The sequence below is a fragment of the Sceloporus undulatus genome, chromosome 2, assembly GCF_019175285.1.
Source record: "Sceloporus undulatus isolate JIND9_A2432 ecotype Alabama chromosome 2, SceUnd_v1.1, whole genome shotgun sequence".
NCBI lineage: Eukaryota > Metazoa > Chordata > Lepidosauria > Squamata > Phrynosomatidae > Sceloporus > Sceloporus undulatus.
Window position 1 is genome coordinate 287,495,476 of NC_056523.1, and position 14,954 is coordinate 287,510,429.

General features: G+C 37.7%; 1 protein-coding gene across 3 annotated transcripts; it reads left to right on the plus strand.

The window, feature by feature from the left end:
• The first annotated feature begins 2,544 nt into the window (after positions 1 to 2,544).
• MARVELD2 (MARVEL domain containing 2) lies at positions 2,545 to 14,400 on the plus strand. Of its 3 annotated transcripts, none has more exons than XM_042452690.1 (7): positions 2,545 to 2,764; positions 6,190 to 7,347; positions 9,116 to 9,148; positions 11,042 to 11,181; positions 11,853 to 12,024; positions 12,576 to 12,653; positions 13,330 to 14,400. In XM_042452690.1, the coding sequence occupies exons 2-7, from the start codon at positions 6,202 to 6,204 to the stop codon at positions 13,438 to 13,440; spliced, it is 1,680 nt and encodes a 559-aa protein (XP_042308624.1). In that variant the 5' UTR covers positions 2,545 to 2,764; positions 6,190 to 6,201; the 3' UTR covers positions 13,441 to 14,400. The 3 variants fall into 3 exon arrangements, with proteins under 3 accessions (XP_042308624.1, XP_042308623.1, XP_042308622.1); XM_042452689.1 differs by having other exon boundaries at positions 2,546 to 2,764; positions 12,576 to 12,627; XM_042452688.1 differs by lacking the exons at positions 9,116 to 9,148; positions 11,042 to 11,181; positions 11,853 to 12,024; positions 12,576 to 12,653; positions 13,330 to 14,400 and adding an exon at positions 3,140 to 3,205 and having other exon boundaries at positions 2,625 to 2,764; positions 6,190 to 9,097.
• Positions 14,401 to 14,954: the final 554 nt, after the last annotated feature.

Consider the following 14,954-nt stretch of genomic DNA (forward strand, 5'->3'; position numbering starts at 1 on the left):
CTTTCTTGGCAAGATTTGGTCAGAGCAGGTTTGCCATGGCTTTTCCCTGAGGCTGAGAGCATGTGACTTGCCCAAGGTCACCTAGTGGGTTTCTGTGTCTGAGCTGGGAGCTGAACCATGGTCACTAGAGTCGCAGAACAACACTCAAACCACTACACCACAAGTTAGGGTGCATCTATATTGTTGACATAATCCACTTTATTATATTAAATAAGACATTATTATTATTATCATTGTTGTTATCTTCAATAATAATAATAATAATAATAATAATAATAATAATAATAATAATAATGTTTGTTTGTATCCCACTTTCCCCCAAAATTGGGGCTCAAAGCAGCTTACAGACTAAAAGCACAGTGCAATTAAAAACTTTTAAAAATCCCAGGGAGGCCAGAATGGTTCCTTGCTTGTTGTCCTTCCGCCTGCAGGCTAAGACCTTCCTGTTCAAACAGGCATTCAAAACAGAAAGTTTTTAAATAACAGGCTGGGATGTTATAAAGTTTTAAAGTCTTTTATTTATTTATTTTTTATCTTTTGAAACTGTATTTTATATTTTAACATGCAATCTGTTTTAATGTTGTGGTAATTTAATTCTGTTTTAAAGTACTATTTTGCATGCTTTTAAATGTTGGCCATAGAGTTGCATTGGAGGACCTGGAGATTTCTACAGAAGTATTCTCTTAGGTAAAAAGAATAGTGTCTTCTTTATTTGCAGTTTTCCCACATTTACGGGGGTCCTTCACCCCAACCCCAGCGAATGTGGAGGGACCACTGTACTGTTATTATTGTAAGCCACACTGAGCCCCAATTTTGGGGAAAGGTTGGGATATTATTATTGTTGTTATTAATGATAATAACAGAGATCCCTGGTGGCACAGTAGTTAAATGCCTATACTGCAGCTACTTACTCATAAACCATAAGGTTGCAAGTTCAGTACCAGGCAGGGGCTCAGGGTCCACTCAGCCTGGCATCCTTAAATGAGTACCCAGCTTATTGGAGGCAATTAGTTTATACATTGTAAACTGCTTAGTAAGTACTTAAGTGCATTGATAAGCAGTATAGAAATGTAAACTTGTCCCTCCACATTCACTAGGGTTAGGGGCACAAGACCTCTATGAATGTGGAAAAGCCGCCAATAACAAAAACACTATGTTTTTACCTGAGAGAACACCTCTCTAGGAATCTCTAGGTCCCCCAGTGCAACTTTGTGGTCAACATCTGACAGACATGGACCACAGAATTGTGCTAGAGGAGCTACAAATGCCTAGTGGACTGTTCTCTAGGAATCTCTAGGTCCTTCAGTGTAACTTTTGGTAAAGTTTGACTATAGAATTGTGCTGGAGGACCTAGATAGTCCTAGAGAGAACATATTAACAAAATCTGTGAATAATTAAAGCCACAAAAGTCAAAGCCGCAAATGTGGAGGGACAAGTGTATAGATAGGTAGGTAGATAGATATATTTATATATACACTTGTCCTGTGTATAATCAAATCCATGAATAATCAAATCTGCAAAAATCAAAGCCACAAATGTGAAGGGACAAGTGAGGATATATATATGGAGCTGAAGACCATCCTGTTCAGAGAAGCGTTCCCAGGCATTGCATAATTGTCACTGGCTATTTGATGTTCTTTTGTTGCCTGTTTTATTGAATCACTTCCTGTATTGCTATGTATTTTATATGTATTATCCCACTAGAGAGGCCCCCTCCATCTTTCCCTTCTCCTTCTGTGTCGTGTCTTTTAGATTGTAAGCCCGAGGGCTGGGAACCGTCCAATTAAAAAGATTGTATGTACAGCGCTGTGTAAATTTACAGCGCTTTATAAATAAAGCTTAATAATACACACACACACACACACACTGTGAATAATCTGTGAATAATCAAACCTGCAATAGTCAAAAGTGCAAATGTGGAGGGATAAGTGTATACTGATAGATAGATAGATTTATATATAGACTCGTCCTGTGTATAATCAAATCTGCAAACGTCAAATCCGCAGCTGTGGAGGGATGAGATGTGTATGTGTGTGGTGTGTGTAAATATATGTGTGTATGTGTGTGTGTATGTGTGTGTATATAATGCTCTCTCTAGGAATATCTAGGTCCTCCAGCACAACTCTCTCTCCCTGTGTGTGTGTGTGTATTACTATTTCTATTTGTATCCTGCTTTTTCCCCACATCTGGAAATTCCTCCAATCGGCTTACAGTCTAAAAGCACAGTGCAATTCAAAACTTACAAAAGTGACTGGAACTAGGTACACAAGTCACACAGCACACACCATGGAGCCAGGATATATCAGCACCTGTTGCTCTGTGTGTGTGTGTGTGTGTGAAGTCAGGCCCCCTTCACAATAAAAACAACATGTGAAGGGAGAGAGATGATAGAAACCCTCCCTTAGCGTTGAGGCCCCTGCCTAACAGCGCCAGGTGAGCGTCCGCTCTACCTGGAGACAGGTAAGCAGGTGAGCAGCAGGAGGAGGGCCCACCTCCTGGGCGCATGCGCAGCGGCAGGGAGGGAGGGGAAGGGAAGGGAAGGGAAGGGACGGGTGTTTTCTGTGGAAGCCCTGGAACTTGGGACCCAGCCGCCTTCCAGCCGGGAAGAAGGAAGGGGAGAGGTCCTGAGGAAGAGGGCGGCCACCGTTGGCTGAGTAAGGGAGCCCTAGCCAGGGCTTGCTTTCCTTCCTTGCCCTCAGGAGAGGAGGAAGGCGCCATTTTCCTCCCTCTGAGGCGTTTCTGGGAGAGCCCCAGGAGGCAAAAGGTGTGGCTCTGTTTTGGGGAATGGCTGGGGAGTGGGGGGTCTCATTGGGAGGGGGTTGCATTGTATTGGAGGATCTTTCTTTCTATCCACACTTATAACCCGCTTTGGGACCGCTTAAATCGCCATGGAATTCTGGGAATGGTAGTTTCCTGTGTACTCAGGAGGCAGCCCCACTCAGGGTGACCCAGGCGTCCTCCTTTCTGCAGGGCGTGTCCTCCATCGCAGCCTTCTGCCCATCCAGGATGAGTTTATATATTTCTATCAGTGTTCTTAGCTTCTTAATTTGGGCGTGTCCTACATGTTTCTGGGTTGGCCTACATTTTGTGGTGCTTTGCTCTCCTCTTGCAGGAGTGACCAGGTGTCCTCCTTTTTCAGGACATGTCCTCCATTTCAGCCTTCTGTCCCTGAGGGATTCCAGAATGTCCTCCATTCTGGGCATGGGTAAGAAGCATGCATTGATATTTCTGTGAGTGTGTTTAGGTTATCTTTGGCCATGCCTTACATTGTTCTGGCACGTCCTACATTTTGTGGAGCAGCTGTCCTCCTCCTTCAGTACATTTTCTCCATTTCAGCCTTCTGTCCAGGAGGAATGCCAAAAATTACTAAGAAGCATGCATTGATATTTCTGTGAGTGTTCTTAGCTTTTATGTGGTCATGTTCTACATGTTTCTGAAGTGTCCTACATTTTGTGGTGCCTTGCCCTCCTTTTGCAGGGCGACCAGGTGTCCTCCTTTCTCAGGACATGCCCTCTATTTCAACCTTCTGAAATATCTTCCCCTTTTGAACGTGACTAAGAAGCATGAACTGATATTTGTATGAGTGTTGTTAGGTTTTATTTTATAATTCTGGGATGTCCTACATTTTGTGGTGCCTTGTCTTCCTTTTGCAGAGTGACCAGATGTCCTCCTTTTTCAGGGAGTGTTTTTAGCTCTTATTCCGTCACGCCCTACATTTTTTCTGGAAGGTGCTACATTTTGTGATGCCTTGTCCTCCTTTTTCAGGGTGACCAGGTGTCCTCCGTTCTCCAGGGCATGGCTTCCATTTCAGCCAGGAGGGATTCAAAAGTGTCCTCCCATTTTCAGCATGAGTAACAAGGATAAATTTATATGTATATGAGTGTTCTTAGCCTTTATTTTATGATGACCTATATTTTTCTGGAATGCTCTACATATTGTGGTGCCTTGTCTTCCTTCACAGGTGTCCTACATTTCAGCCTTCAGAAGGAATTCCCAAATGTCTTCCATTTTGAGCATGGCTAAGAAGCATGCATTTATATTTCTATGAGTGTTTTTAGCTTTTATTTTGCAGTGTCTGACATTTTTTTCTTGAGTGTCCTACACTTTGCAGTGCCTTGTCCTCCTTTGTGATTATGACCTCTGGTCACCCTGAGGCTGATACCTCACCTGGCAAGCACTTCCCTTCCCCTTGAATTGTAGGGAGAAAATGTTAAAGGTCAAAATCTCTTGCTGTTTGTTGTTGTTTTCTGACTTATGGTGAGTATATCATGAGGTTTCCCTGCATGCAAGTTTTTTTTTTAGAGGGGGTTTTCCCTTGCCTTCCCCAGAGGCTGAGAGAGTGTGTCTTGCCCAAGGTCACCCAGTGGGTTTCATGGCTGAACTGGGAATCGAACCCTGGTCTCTAGAGTCATAGTCCAACAACAGCAAGAGGTTTTGCCTTTTAAGATTTATCCCTACAGTCAAGGGAAAGGGAAATGCTTGCCAGATGAGATCTCAATCCTGGCAGGAAGCGTCCTTCTACTCAGTGGGTCTGCCTTCTGCCTCCAAGTCCATTGAAAGTTCCAGGGCCACTGCCAGCCGGCATTGTTTTCTTTCTTTTCTGTACCTTGTTAACTATTGCTTGTGTGTGGTATCTCTGTTCTTTTCCCTCCATTTAAATATGTTTATTCACAAAGATGTCACACAAAGATCTGCAACCACATCACAACAAAACATCACATAACATATTGTAACAGTCACAGCACGCAAACAATAACAACAGACTGTACTTCCTGACCTCTATATCGGGTCTTACTCTTAAAAAACCAAAATAAGATTTCCCTTTTAATTCTAAAAATATTATATAGTTCCTTCTGTACAATCATACTTTGTGTGTCTGTTTTACAACTATGAATAAACTAAGTGAGCCTATATCTACACACAGTTTCTTCATCCTAATTAATAAGCTCCTTTACACCTTATAGATCGTCAAAATTGGAGTGACTTTTAAATATTAAATCAACTTTGCCATTCCTTATTAGTTTTTTCAGTAGACTTATTTCTGAGCAGTTTTGTCAATTTATCATTCTCTATGTAGTCATGTATCTTCCATAACCATTCTGACATTTCTGGTAGATTTCCATCCTTCCATTTTTTAGCGTATGCTATACTGGCGGCTGTTATCATATAGAACAATAATTTCCCATGTGTTTTTCCCATTTTATAGTCTGGCATGCCTAGTGGAAATATTTTGGGAGTGTGGTGGCTGTTTTCTGTGTGGTTATGAGATTTCTGTTTGTCTCTCAAAGAATGCCACTGTGGGGTGGAAAACAGGGGTAGCCATGTTGGCCATGCAGCAAAGTACAATAATATCCAATATCCACAAAACAGTGATACCTTTATGGGAGCAAAGAAAATGCACAAAATACATGATGCAAGCTTTCAAAACCATGCTGGCTTCTTCATCAGGCAAAAGTGTTAAAAATTAAATAGGAGAAAGAACAAATATAACATGTTTACAAAATGTAGATCTATGACTCCAAGCTCGTTATTTTTTTTTCCCTGTTTGATTTTTAACACCTTTGCCTGATGAAGAAGCCAGTGGAGTTTCAAAAGCTTACATCATACATTTTGGTTGAGCACATAAAAGTATCACTGCTGTGTGGATTTTGGATGTTACTGTACATTACTGTAGAAGTGGTTAAGTTTCCAAAGACATATCCCTGTCAGTCTGGAATATCAGTATGCAAAGAGATTTTTTGGACTAACTGAGAGAAAGAAGTTGTAGCATAAACTTTTGTAGGTTTCATCTGCTGCTTTAGATGCATGGATTGGTTCGGTGGGGTAGCATTTGTCACATAAGTAAAGGTTCTGTCTTTTCTGTTATTGCTTCACCCTCCTCTTGAGTTAAGCCCTCTTAAATCCAATCTCAAACTGAAGGTGATCTCATTAATAGTCTAGGAGTCATCAATTCCCTTGTTTTGAAGCAGAAATGAAAATGAGATTAATATAATCTTTAATTATTTTTTAAACGAGATTAATATAATTTTAATTTTTTTTTTACAGAGGTGCATTTTAGATTCTTCAGAAAAGAAATTATTTTCCCACCCATTCTGCTGAGTACATTTGAATGTGTGTGCCCCATTCTCCTATTTTCTAGGAAACATGCCACAAAAATAATGTTTAACTTTATTTTTGTTTGTGGAACAGGAGAAGTTGCAAATGTCTTCAAGGAATGTATCATCAGAGCGCAGACCAGGGCAACATGTTCGATCTGTCCATTATGATGAAGTATATGTGGATTCCCCTTCGCAAGAGGATTCAGAAAGGGATTTTCCAGATGCTGAACATATATTGAATGCAGATCCCCCGCTGCCACCACCTCTTCCTCTGCAGCCCCCCTTTGGGCCTGAATTTTATCCAAGTGAGAGTGAAGAACCAGCAGAAAGTTCTGATCTCAAGCCTGTGAGAAAATTCATTCCAGACTCATGGAAAAACTTCTTCAAAGGGAAAAAAGAAGATCCTGAATGGAGTAAGCCAGTAGCTGCAATTTCTGGTGGAGTTCAGTGTTCTCCCCCATCTTCTCCAACACTTACTACAGTGAGAACAGCCCAAACTTCAGCTCCAAGCTCTTACCAGGATCCATATGGCGGGTCAGGGGGAACATATAATTCACGCAAAGAAGCTGAAGCCATGCTTCCTTCAGATCCCTACAGCTCTCTAGAAAGGCATACTCAAACAGTACAGACTTACAGTGAGAAAGTAGAAGCTTTTAATCTGAGATACTCTTACATGAAGTCTTGGGCAGGGTTGCTCAGGATCTTGGGTGTTGTTGAATTACTGTTGGGAGCAGCTGTATTTGCCTGTGTAACGGCTTACATTCACAAGGACAATGAGTGGTACAACATGTATGGCTACTCACAACCATATGGCTATGGAGCAAGCAGCACCTATGGAGGCTATTACTACAGTGGACCTAAAACCCCCTTTGTACTTGTTGTAGCTGCACTGGTTTGGATAGTGACTATCATACTTCTTGTACTTGGCATGTCAATGTATTATAGGACTATTCTTTTAGATTCCAACTGGTGGCCTTTAACTGAATTTGGAATCAATGTTGCTTTGTTTATTTTGTATATGTCAGCTGCTATAGTATACGTAAATGATACTAACAAAGGAGGGCTTTGCTATTACCAGTTATTTAACACGCCGATGAATGCATCATTTTGCCGTATAGAAGGGGGACAGACTGCCGCAATTATCTTCTTATTTGTAACGATGATTATTTATCTTATTGGTGCAATAGTTTGTCTAAAATTATGGAGACATGAAAGTGCACGGAGGCACAGAGAATTTATGGAACAACAAGTAAGTTGTGGCAAGAAAACTGTTTCTTTTCTGCTCTTCATTTTCTGGTCCAGTTTAGACATACAAAACAAGGTTGTTTCTTTTCTGCTCTTCATTTTCTGGTCCACTTCAGACATACATGTTCAATACCTTACAAAGTGATTATACATCAGTGACTGATGAATCACTGCGACTGTCGTTGCTTTTTACTACAGTATTTACTTTGTCTCCTTAGTTAGTTTCCTAAGAGGCAAAATGTGAAGACTTACAACATTTGAAAATACTAGCCATTCTTCACTGGAGATGTTTAATGTTTGTAGTGGCAGTCATTTTAAATGGTTTTAAATTACTAGGATGAATTTGCTCTTTGTTTGATAGCATTATAGTAAGATTCAGGGTTTTTTTGCCTATCATCTCAATGTCCAAAGCAACCAGAAAAGCAAAAAATGGTTTGGTCAGATACTCCTATAACAACATCTTGTGTATAGTAAATTGGAGAAACCCGTCCAGTCTTAGCTGCAATTCCATTATAAAAGGTTACTGTTATATATCACAGTTATGTGGTTGTGTTCAGTGGTGTAGGCTTCTCTGAAAAAATCTGAATTGGGATTTTTGTTCTGGATAAAAGTAGAGTATGATCTAAATTACCATGTCTGTTTGACTTATAAAACTTTTAAATGTCCCAAATGGCTAACAGTATTCGACCTAATATAATTTATTTTGGAAAATATAATCAATTTAATGTGCTTTTAATATTATATTTAGAGAACATAATATTTTGCTTTAGAAAAATTGAGAGCTTTATGTAGAAATTATTTTAAATAAAATATCTGTCATTATATATTTATCCCATGGATTCCTCTTACAATATATTTTTTTAAATTTAAGAAGAAAAGGCACTGAAAAAAATCAATACACAGATTAAAACACATCTACAAACGGATTCTGTGATTGTCAACTCTTCTCCTTACAGCATGTCCTAACTCTCTTACACTTGAGTTCCTTAAAACATTTCCACTTTTTCTGTTTGTCTGAAGAATTATTTGCACTGCTTGCGTACATTTCAAGAAATCTGATTCAGAACTACTTGGTCTGCATTCTCTTTTGCTGAAGGGATTTTTTTCCTTTGGACAAGAGAGGTGTATCCCAAATGTCATCATTTATTGTGCCTGCCAACAAATTTTATGAATCAATTTTTTAAAAATATATGTCTTCCAAAATATTAAGTACTAGAGAATTCTGGAAGACTTTCAAACCTATACCACATACTATGCCTCTTGTGCCTGTTATGTCTTAAAGTTTAATCTTGGACTACCTTTTGGCAGCATTATTACTCAGCAGTAGTAACTTGCTAGTGGAGAAGCACTGACATGTATTGTTGCAGCAGCAAAGCATTTTGATCAGTTTGAGATGTCAGAAGCTATGTCACTACACTGATCAGAAGTAATCTGAAGTATTTCTAAAATAATATAGATACATACGCAGTAATGTGATGATGGGACAATAAATGTCTAGTTTTGCTGAACTAGATTGTGCGTAACAACCAAAATGTTTCTTTTACAAAATAAATACTTCAGGATTTTGAAGGCTACTGTACTTAGTTATGCACCTTCACACCCAATTCCATGCTTGTGGTTGCAAAATTCCACACACAGAGCCATGATTTATCCTGCTATCATTTATAAATGCTAATAATTCATTGTTATTAATTTATACAATATTGCTTTTTAGTCTTTGTAGTCTAGACTTGTATACTTCATGTTGTGTTTTTCTCTCTCCTTTTATTTAGATGAAGACACAGTCATTTACACCAAAAAGGATGGTAAGAACAAAGTATACATTTGCAGTGTCCAAATACACTGTTGCATGTATTGGAGCTGAGCTTCCTACGTTTTAGAAGGACCTGGGAGGAAGTGGGAGGTTAATATTTGTAGAATTATTTTGGTAGATGGTGATTCATGTTTAAAATCTGTTCAAAAAGGTTCCACACACTTTGCTTGGCTTATTGATGTCACTAGTCCATTGCTATGCGGTGGCCTCAGTTTTTCATCCTCGGTTTTTTTCAGGAGGAGCCTAAAATGTCTTGCTGCTATTGTCTCCTTCAGAGGCTGCATCAGAAAAAAATGAATCCAGCTGCTATCTCTAGAATAGATTTATGAAAATATTGATTTAAAGTTCAGCAGTTAATTCAATTGATTCATGGCTTTAGGGGCATTCACTCGAGAATGAAAAGAAGCTCTCTGCTGGCAAGTGAATCTATTGGATTTTGTCCTATAGGTGATTGGTGGGCTGATTTTGTATCAGAGAACAATGCACTTAACTAATGGGAAACTTTCTCCTGATAGTTTTTTGTTGACACAAAGATAAACATATCAGGGTGAGGAATGTTGTTTGTGGAGAACTGTAGAAGAATTTGTAGTATTCTTTTTTCTGGATTCATGTCAACTCCATGTTCAGGAAATATAGGGAACTTCAGGCCCTGGGGCCAAATCTGACACACACAAATCAGAGTGATGACTATGTTCCCTTCCCTGTGATATGCCATCTTTCCTCAGCGTTTGTGGGGTTTCTCCCATTCAAAATGGTTGAATGCCTCCCCTAAGGCAACTCTGTTTACAGTAAGCATTTTTGTCTTTTTATTTTATTTTATTTATATCTTGCCTTTCTCCCACCACGGGACTCAAGGCACCTTACAGCAAGGTTAAAACAAGGTACAGCTAACAACCTGATAAGTTTAAAAATAAATTAAATACAATATACTGTTAAAATACGTGCAGTTTAAAACAATAGAAATTAATTTCAAAAAATTACAGTGCTTAAACATGCTTTTGCCTTTGGTCACTGGAATGTGGTTCCCAAGACCCTTGCTGAACTGGAATACAGCCCTTGGGCTGAATCTGGTTCCCTACCATTGATGTTAGGAACATTTTTGTTACACTATAAAGAGCCCTGGTTCTTCTCTGAAGGGGAATGTCACCTTCCATTTTAAATGCTCTGGACTTTGTCATTTTGCAGCAGTTAATGGTTAAGCTATAATACTGCCAGTGTTGTTACGGATATGGCTGTTGCATGTTTATTGGATGAATTCATGGATGAAGAAATCGGAATTGTTGTCTTAGTTTCATTGGATGTTGATGGGTTTTAATATGTTTACTGTGTTCTCTGTTGGAATTCAGAGAGCCATTGGGACAATCCAAACAGGACATGGAGAGAGCAAAGAAGCAGGGAGAAGCATGCCCGGGAGGTTTCTGCTAGCCAAATCAAAAGACCAAGACAGCTTTTTCTTTTTCTATTTTACTATAGCAGTTCTAGGTTGATAGAAGTGAGGGTTGGGCTCCTTTGGGGAAGGGGAGTCGATGGTGTTTTGGATGAATTAGCTTCAAAGCCATCAGTGCACCATACCCACAACACCATGTTTTGTGACTCTCTGGCTGGACAGCCAGTGAGAATGCTGTCACTAGTAGCATGTTTGTTTGTTTTGTTATTGGAGTGCTCTGTCTGTGGACATCCTTCCCTACTACACACAGCTTATAGTAGTGGAGTAGTTTTGCTTTGTCCTGACCACTTCAGCAAGCTTGCTTTAAGGACTGGGATTCCACTCTGATTAATTTTTACAGATCTGAAAGAGTCTTTATTTGTAATGATTCCACTTCATATTAAATATTATGAGTTAGTGCTTCTCAGAGTGAATTTTATATCTATCCTTTTTATATAGCATGAAGACGAAAACAACAGTCCCAAAGTGACATTAAACTCAAAGAAATTAAAGCCTGTGGAAATGAAACCTGAACTACTCAACGGACATATACCAGCAGGACATATTCCCAAACCTATAGTGATGCCAGATTACTTAGCGTAAGTATATTACTATAGTATTTATTATGAAATTTATTTTGGAACTATACATTTTCAGCTTCTTGTGTAAGAAGATACATACATGTGAAACCACATGTTAATAGATCTGTGAATTTTGTTTAGAAGCATGAATGTTAATTTTTCATTTTGAGCTAATAGTCCCAACATATAAATTCTCTGTACTTCATTAATATAAATAGAAATATGATTGGTATTTTGACTTATCTATAAAATGTGCTACATAAGCCATAAAGCATATCTGGTTAAAGCATGTAAAGCCGACTTCCTTTTTTTTAATCAAGGAAGTGCAGAACTATTTAATTTTTTAAATCTGAGTCACTAGGTATGAGTTATATGGGAAATAATAATCACAATGCTGAAATGTTGCCAAGCATCATCAAGTCTTATTTATCTAAGATAGGCAACTGCATGCATTAACCTACCACTCCGTTTGTGACAGTACAGTGAAATTACTTGAAATTCCAAGTGATTTGATTAAATGAGCCAGGTTATGCTGTGCAGACCTTACTAATGCCTTCTTTCTCAATCTGAATAGCAATATTCCTTGCAGTAATGTATTTTTAAAGTTTTATTTTTATGTCTAACAAACACATTTGTAGAATATTTAGACAGCTGATACTTTAGGACTGATGTGAAGGTCTGTCTTACAGTAAATATCCAGCAATTCGAACAAATGAGGAAAGAGATCGTTATAAAGCGGTGTTTAATGATCAGTTTTCTGAATATAAAGAGCTCTCTGCTGAAGTTCAAGCAGTCGTAAAGAAATTTGATGAGCTAGATGCATTGATGAGGAAGCTACCTCGGCAACCTGGGAACACACTGGTATGTACCAAAATGAATATGAATTCAGTTATTGTATTTATAATCAGTTTAGGCTGTAGCCATAGACTGGCCAATATGGTGAACCATTTCTATATGGTTATCTTTTAAATTTTTGGAAGTTTATATATTTGTTATGTTTATTGCTACAAAGCATAGCTTTTTTATGGGAGGGACCAAAAATGGTTGAGACTTTTATTTATTATTTATCTCTGAAGAATTATAAATTTAAAATGTTGTAAATTGGACAAACTTTACTGAAATTGGTAACTACCAAATGTTTAATCTCCTTTCCTTGGCTTACAAAACCAGAAGGAGTGATGCTTGTTTTCCAAATGGGGTCTGGGTATTGGTGTGGCCTGGTCATAATAGAGCTACAAAGATCTGTTGCTTCATAGTCTCTGGCAGCTTCCTAGGTAACTCCTAGGACGCTATGCTGTTGTCAAGTTTAAAATGTTAGAATAGAAACAAACATTAAGGGAAGACATTGTAGAACATATGGTAGACATGGGGTTTGAAAGGTGCTCTAATTTTTTCTGTTTAATTCTTCATAGGAACATGAAAGAATTGCAAATGTTCTGCAACAGTATAAAAAAGAAAAAGAATGTAAGTTGTCGTATCTATTTATAAATGTAGTGTTGCTAATATTTGTTGCTGTTGTGTGCCTTCCAGTAGTTTCTGACTTAAGGAGAAACTGTCACAGAGTTTTCTTGGGCTGAGAGTGTGTGACTTGGGCAGAAGATGGCCATGGCAAACCCCCTCTGAAGAAACTTACCAAGAAAACTCCATGATAGGGTCACCTTAGGGTTGCCATAATTCAGAAATGAATTGAAGGCACACAACAACAACAACAACAACAACAACAACTCTAGTTTAACTGATAGGATTCCCACCAAAATATAATAAATGAATAAAATGATGTATAGTAAATGTTATATATTAGAATAGGATACAGTAAAAACAGCTGGACTGTAAATTATTTTGATCATGCCATGAACGTCAGGCCATAATGGCTGTTTCTAAGGTATGGCAGAATTTGAATAGTGTAAAGACTGTATATTATATATTCTGATTTGGAGCTACATAGCTTTCAACAGGAGACTTCAACAGTCTTCTTAAAAGGCTTGTGCCACTTTGCATTATAGTTTTGAGGTGGGTTTATTCCTACCTTTTTAAAAATACCTGTAATTACCTGAATGACAACCTAATGGATAGCATTCCATTAAATTTATTTTAAATATTCCTACCTTTCTTGACTTAACTCCAAGACCAGTACAAAATAAAATTAATTTGCTTTTCATTTTTCAGGATCCTACATTTTTAGAGAAGAAAGAAAGATGTGAATACCTAAAGAACAAACTCTCTCACATAAAACAACGAATTCAGGAATATGATAAAGTTATGAACTGGAATGCTTAGGATGCTTGGCTTTTTGTCTGAAGTTTATATATTTATTTATTGCCATTAGTGTGTAAACATTCTGTTGTAAAATGAATGCTTAAATCACTGTCAGTTTTTTTTTAAAAAGCAGTTTAACCTAACTCTGCTAAACATAATGATTTTATTTTCAGAAGTACTACTGTTTTATGCTGTGCCTATGTATTTTGAGTACTGTATAACATAATCATCAGAGACAGTAGCTGTTGGTTTCCTGAAGATCTTCCCATAGGGGAATTTTGTGGATGGGTTAGCTATTGCATAATATTTCAGGGTTAGTGCAAATAAACAAAAAGTTGGAACATTTTGAGTTTAACCTTTGAATGCTGGTCTGCAGTTTGATGTTTTCTTGCTGATAAGTATCCTCATAATGTGTACAGCTGAGCTGCCGCTCTGTCTATGACTGAAGTCAAGGTTTCCTGAATGTTTCAGTGTGTAGCTTGCTGTTGCTGGGTAACAGTGACTATTTTGTAAATTGAAATCATGTTTTCCCACCGGAAATACTGTAATATCTAGGAGGAGAGCTTCTTATGATGCCACTGTGCCTTGAGATAAATATTTCTTCACTGATATACTGTCATGCCTTGACTCCTTTCTAATACAATATTTCTAGTCTATAGCAATCATTTTTAAACTCTGCATGCTCCCTATACAGTATAGAATTTTTTCTAATTTAAAAACATTACTAAAAAGTTTTATTCTGACATATTTTTATATTTCATAACTTTTGTAAAGAACCAAATTATAATATACTTTTATTCATCTTAACAAAATCTTTAAACAGATATATTATTTCTGAATGATATTTTGCAAACTGTAGTTGTGTTTTTTTTTAACAGAGATTATAGACACCAACATTCTGAACTTTCAGGTCACTTGTATATTTTACTTATTTTATAATGATTGAAGATGTAAAAAAAAATAAATTACAATCATATTACATGTTATGTGTGATACTAACTTCTATTCTGTTCATAAATGTGTAGAGAATTACAACTGCTAGAATGATAAAACGGTAAAACTAGCTTTAAAAAAACTAAAAAATTCACAGCAAGTTCATTATTTTCATTAAATATGTTGCTGCTAGTGGAGGCAGCCAAAATACAATGCAAAGAAAGGGAACAAAATGGCTAAATTGACTTCAAAGGCAATGAGTTATATTTTGAATGTATAGAAATGTCAAGATTTTTTTTAAAAATGCAGAGCATTAAGCAGAGGAAAAAATCTTAAATAGAAACATGGGAAATGCTACAAATGGTTACCATTGTAGAAGGACTACATGCTAGCTAATTCAGGTGATGATCATATCTTTAAGAATGGCATTACAAGAATCCTCCAGAGCTTGTAAATTGTGCAACCTAATCATAGGAGTTTACCATACGGGAGAAAAGTGCCCAAATCCCATGTATAAAAGGGGTTTAAATCCTGGGAAGATCCCACAAAAGCCAAATTGTTTTCACACACATTGGGTTAATTGTGCCCGAACGTAAAAAGTG

Bases quoted from the DNA above. Each gene is read 5' to 3' on its own strand.
- MARVELD2 (XM_042452690.1), top strand. From the start codon at position 6,202: ATGTCTTCAAGGAATGTATCATCAGAGCGCAGACCAGGGCAACATGTT. The intron at 7,348-9,115 runs GTAAGTTGTGGC...CCTTTTATTTAG, and splicing joins GAGAATTTATGGAACAACAA to ATGAAGACACAGTCATTTAC. The intron at 12,654-13,329 runs GTAGTGTTGCTA...TTCATTTTTCAG, and splicing joins TGTCGTATCTATTTATAAAT to GATCCTACATTTTTAGAGAA.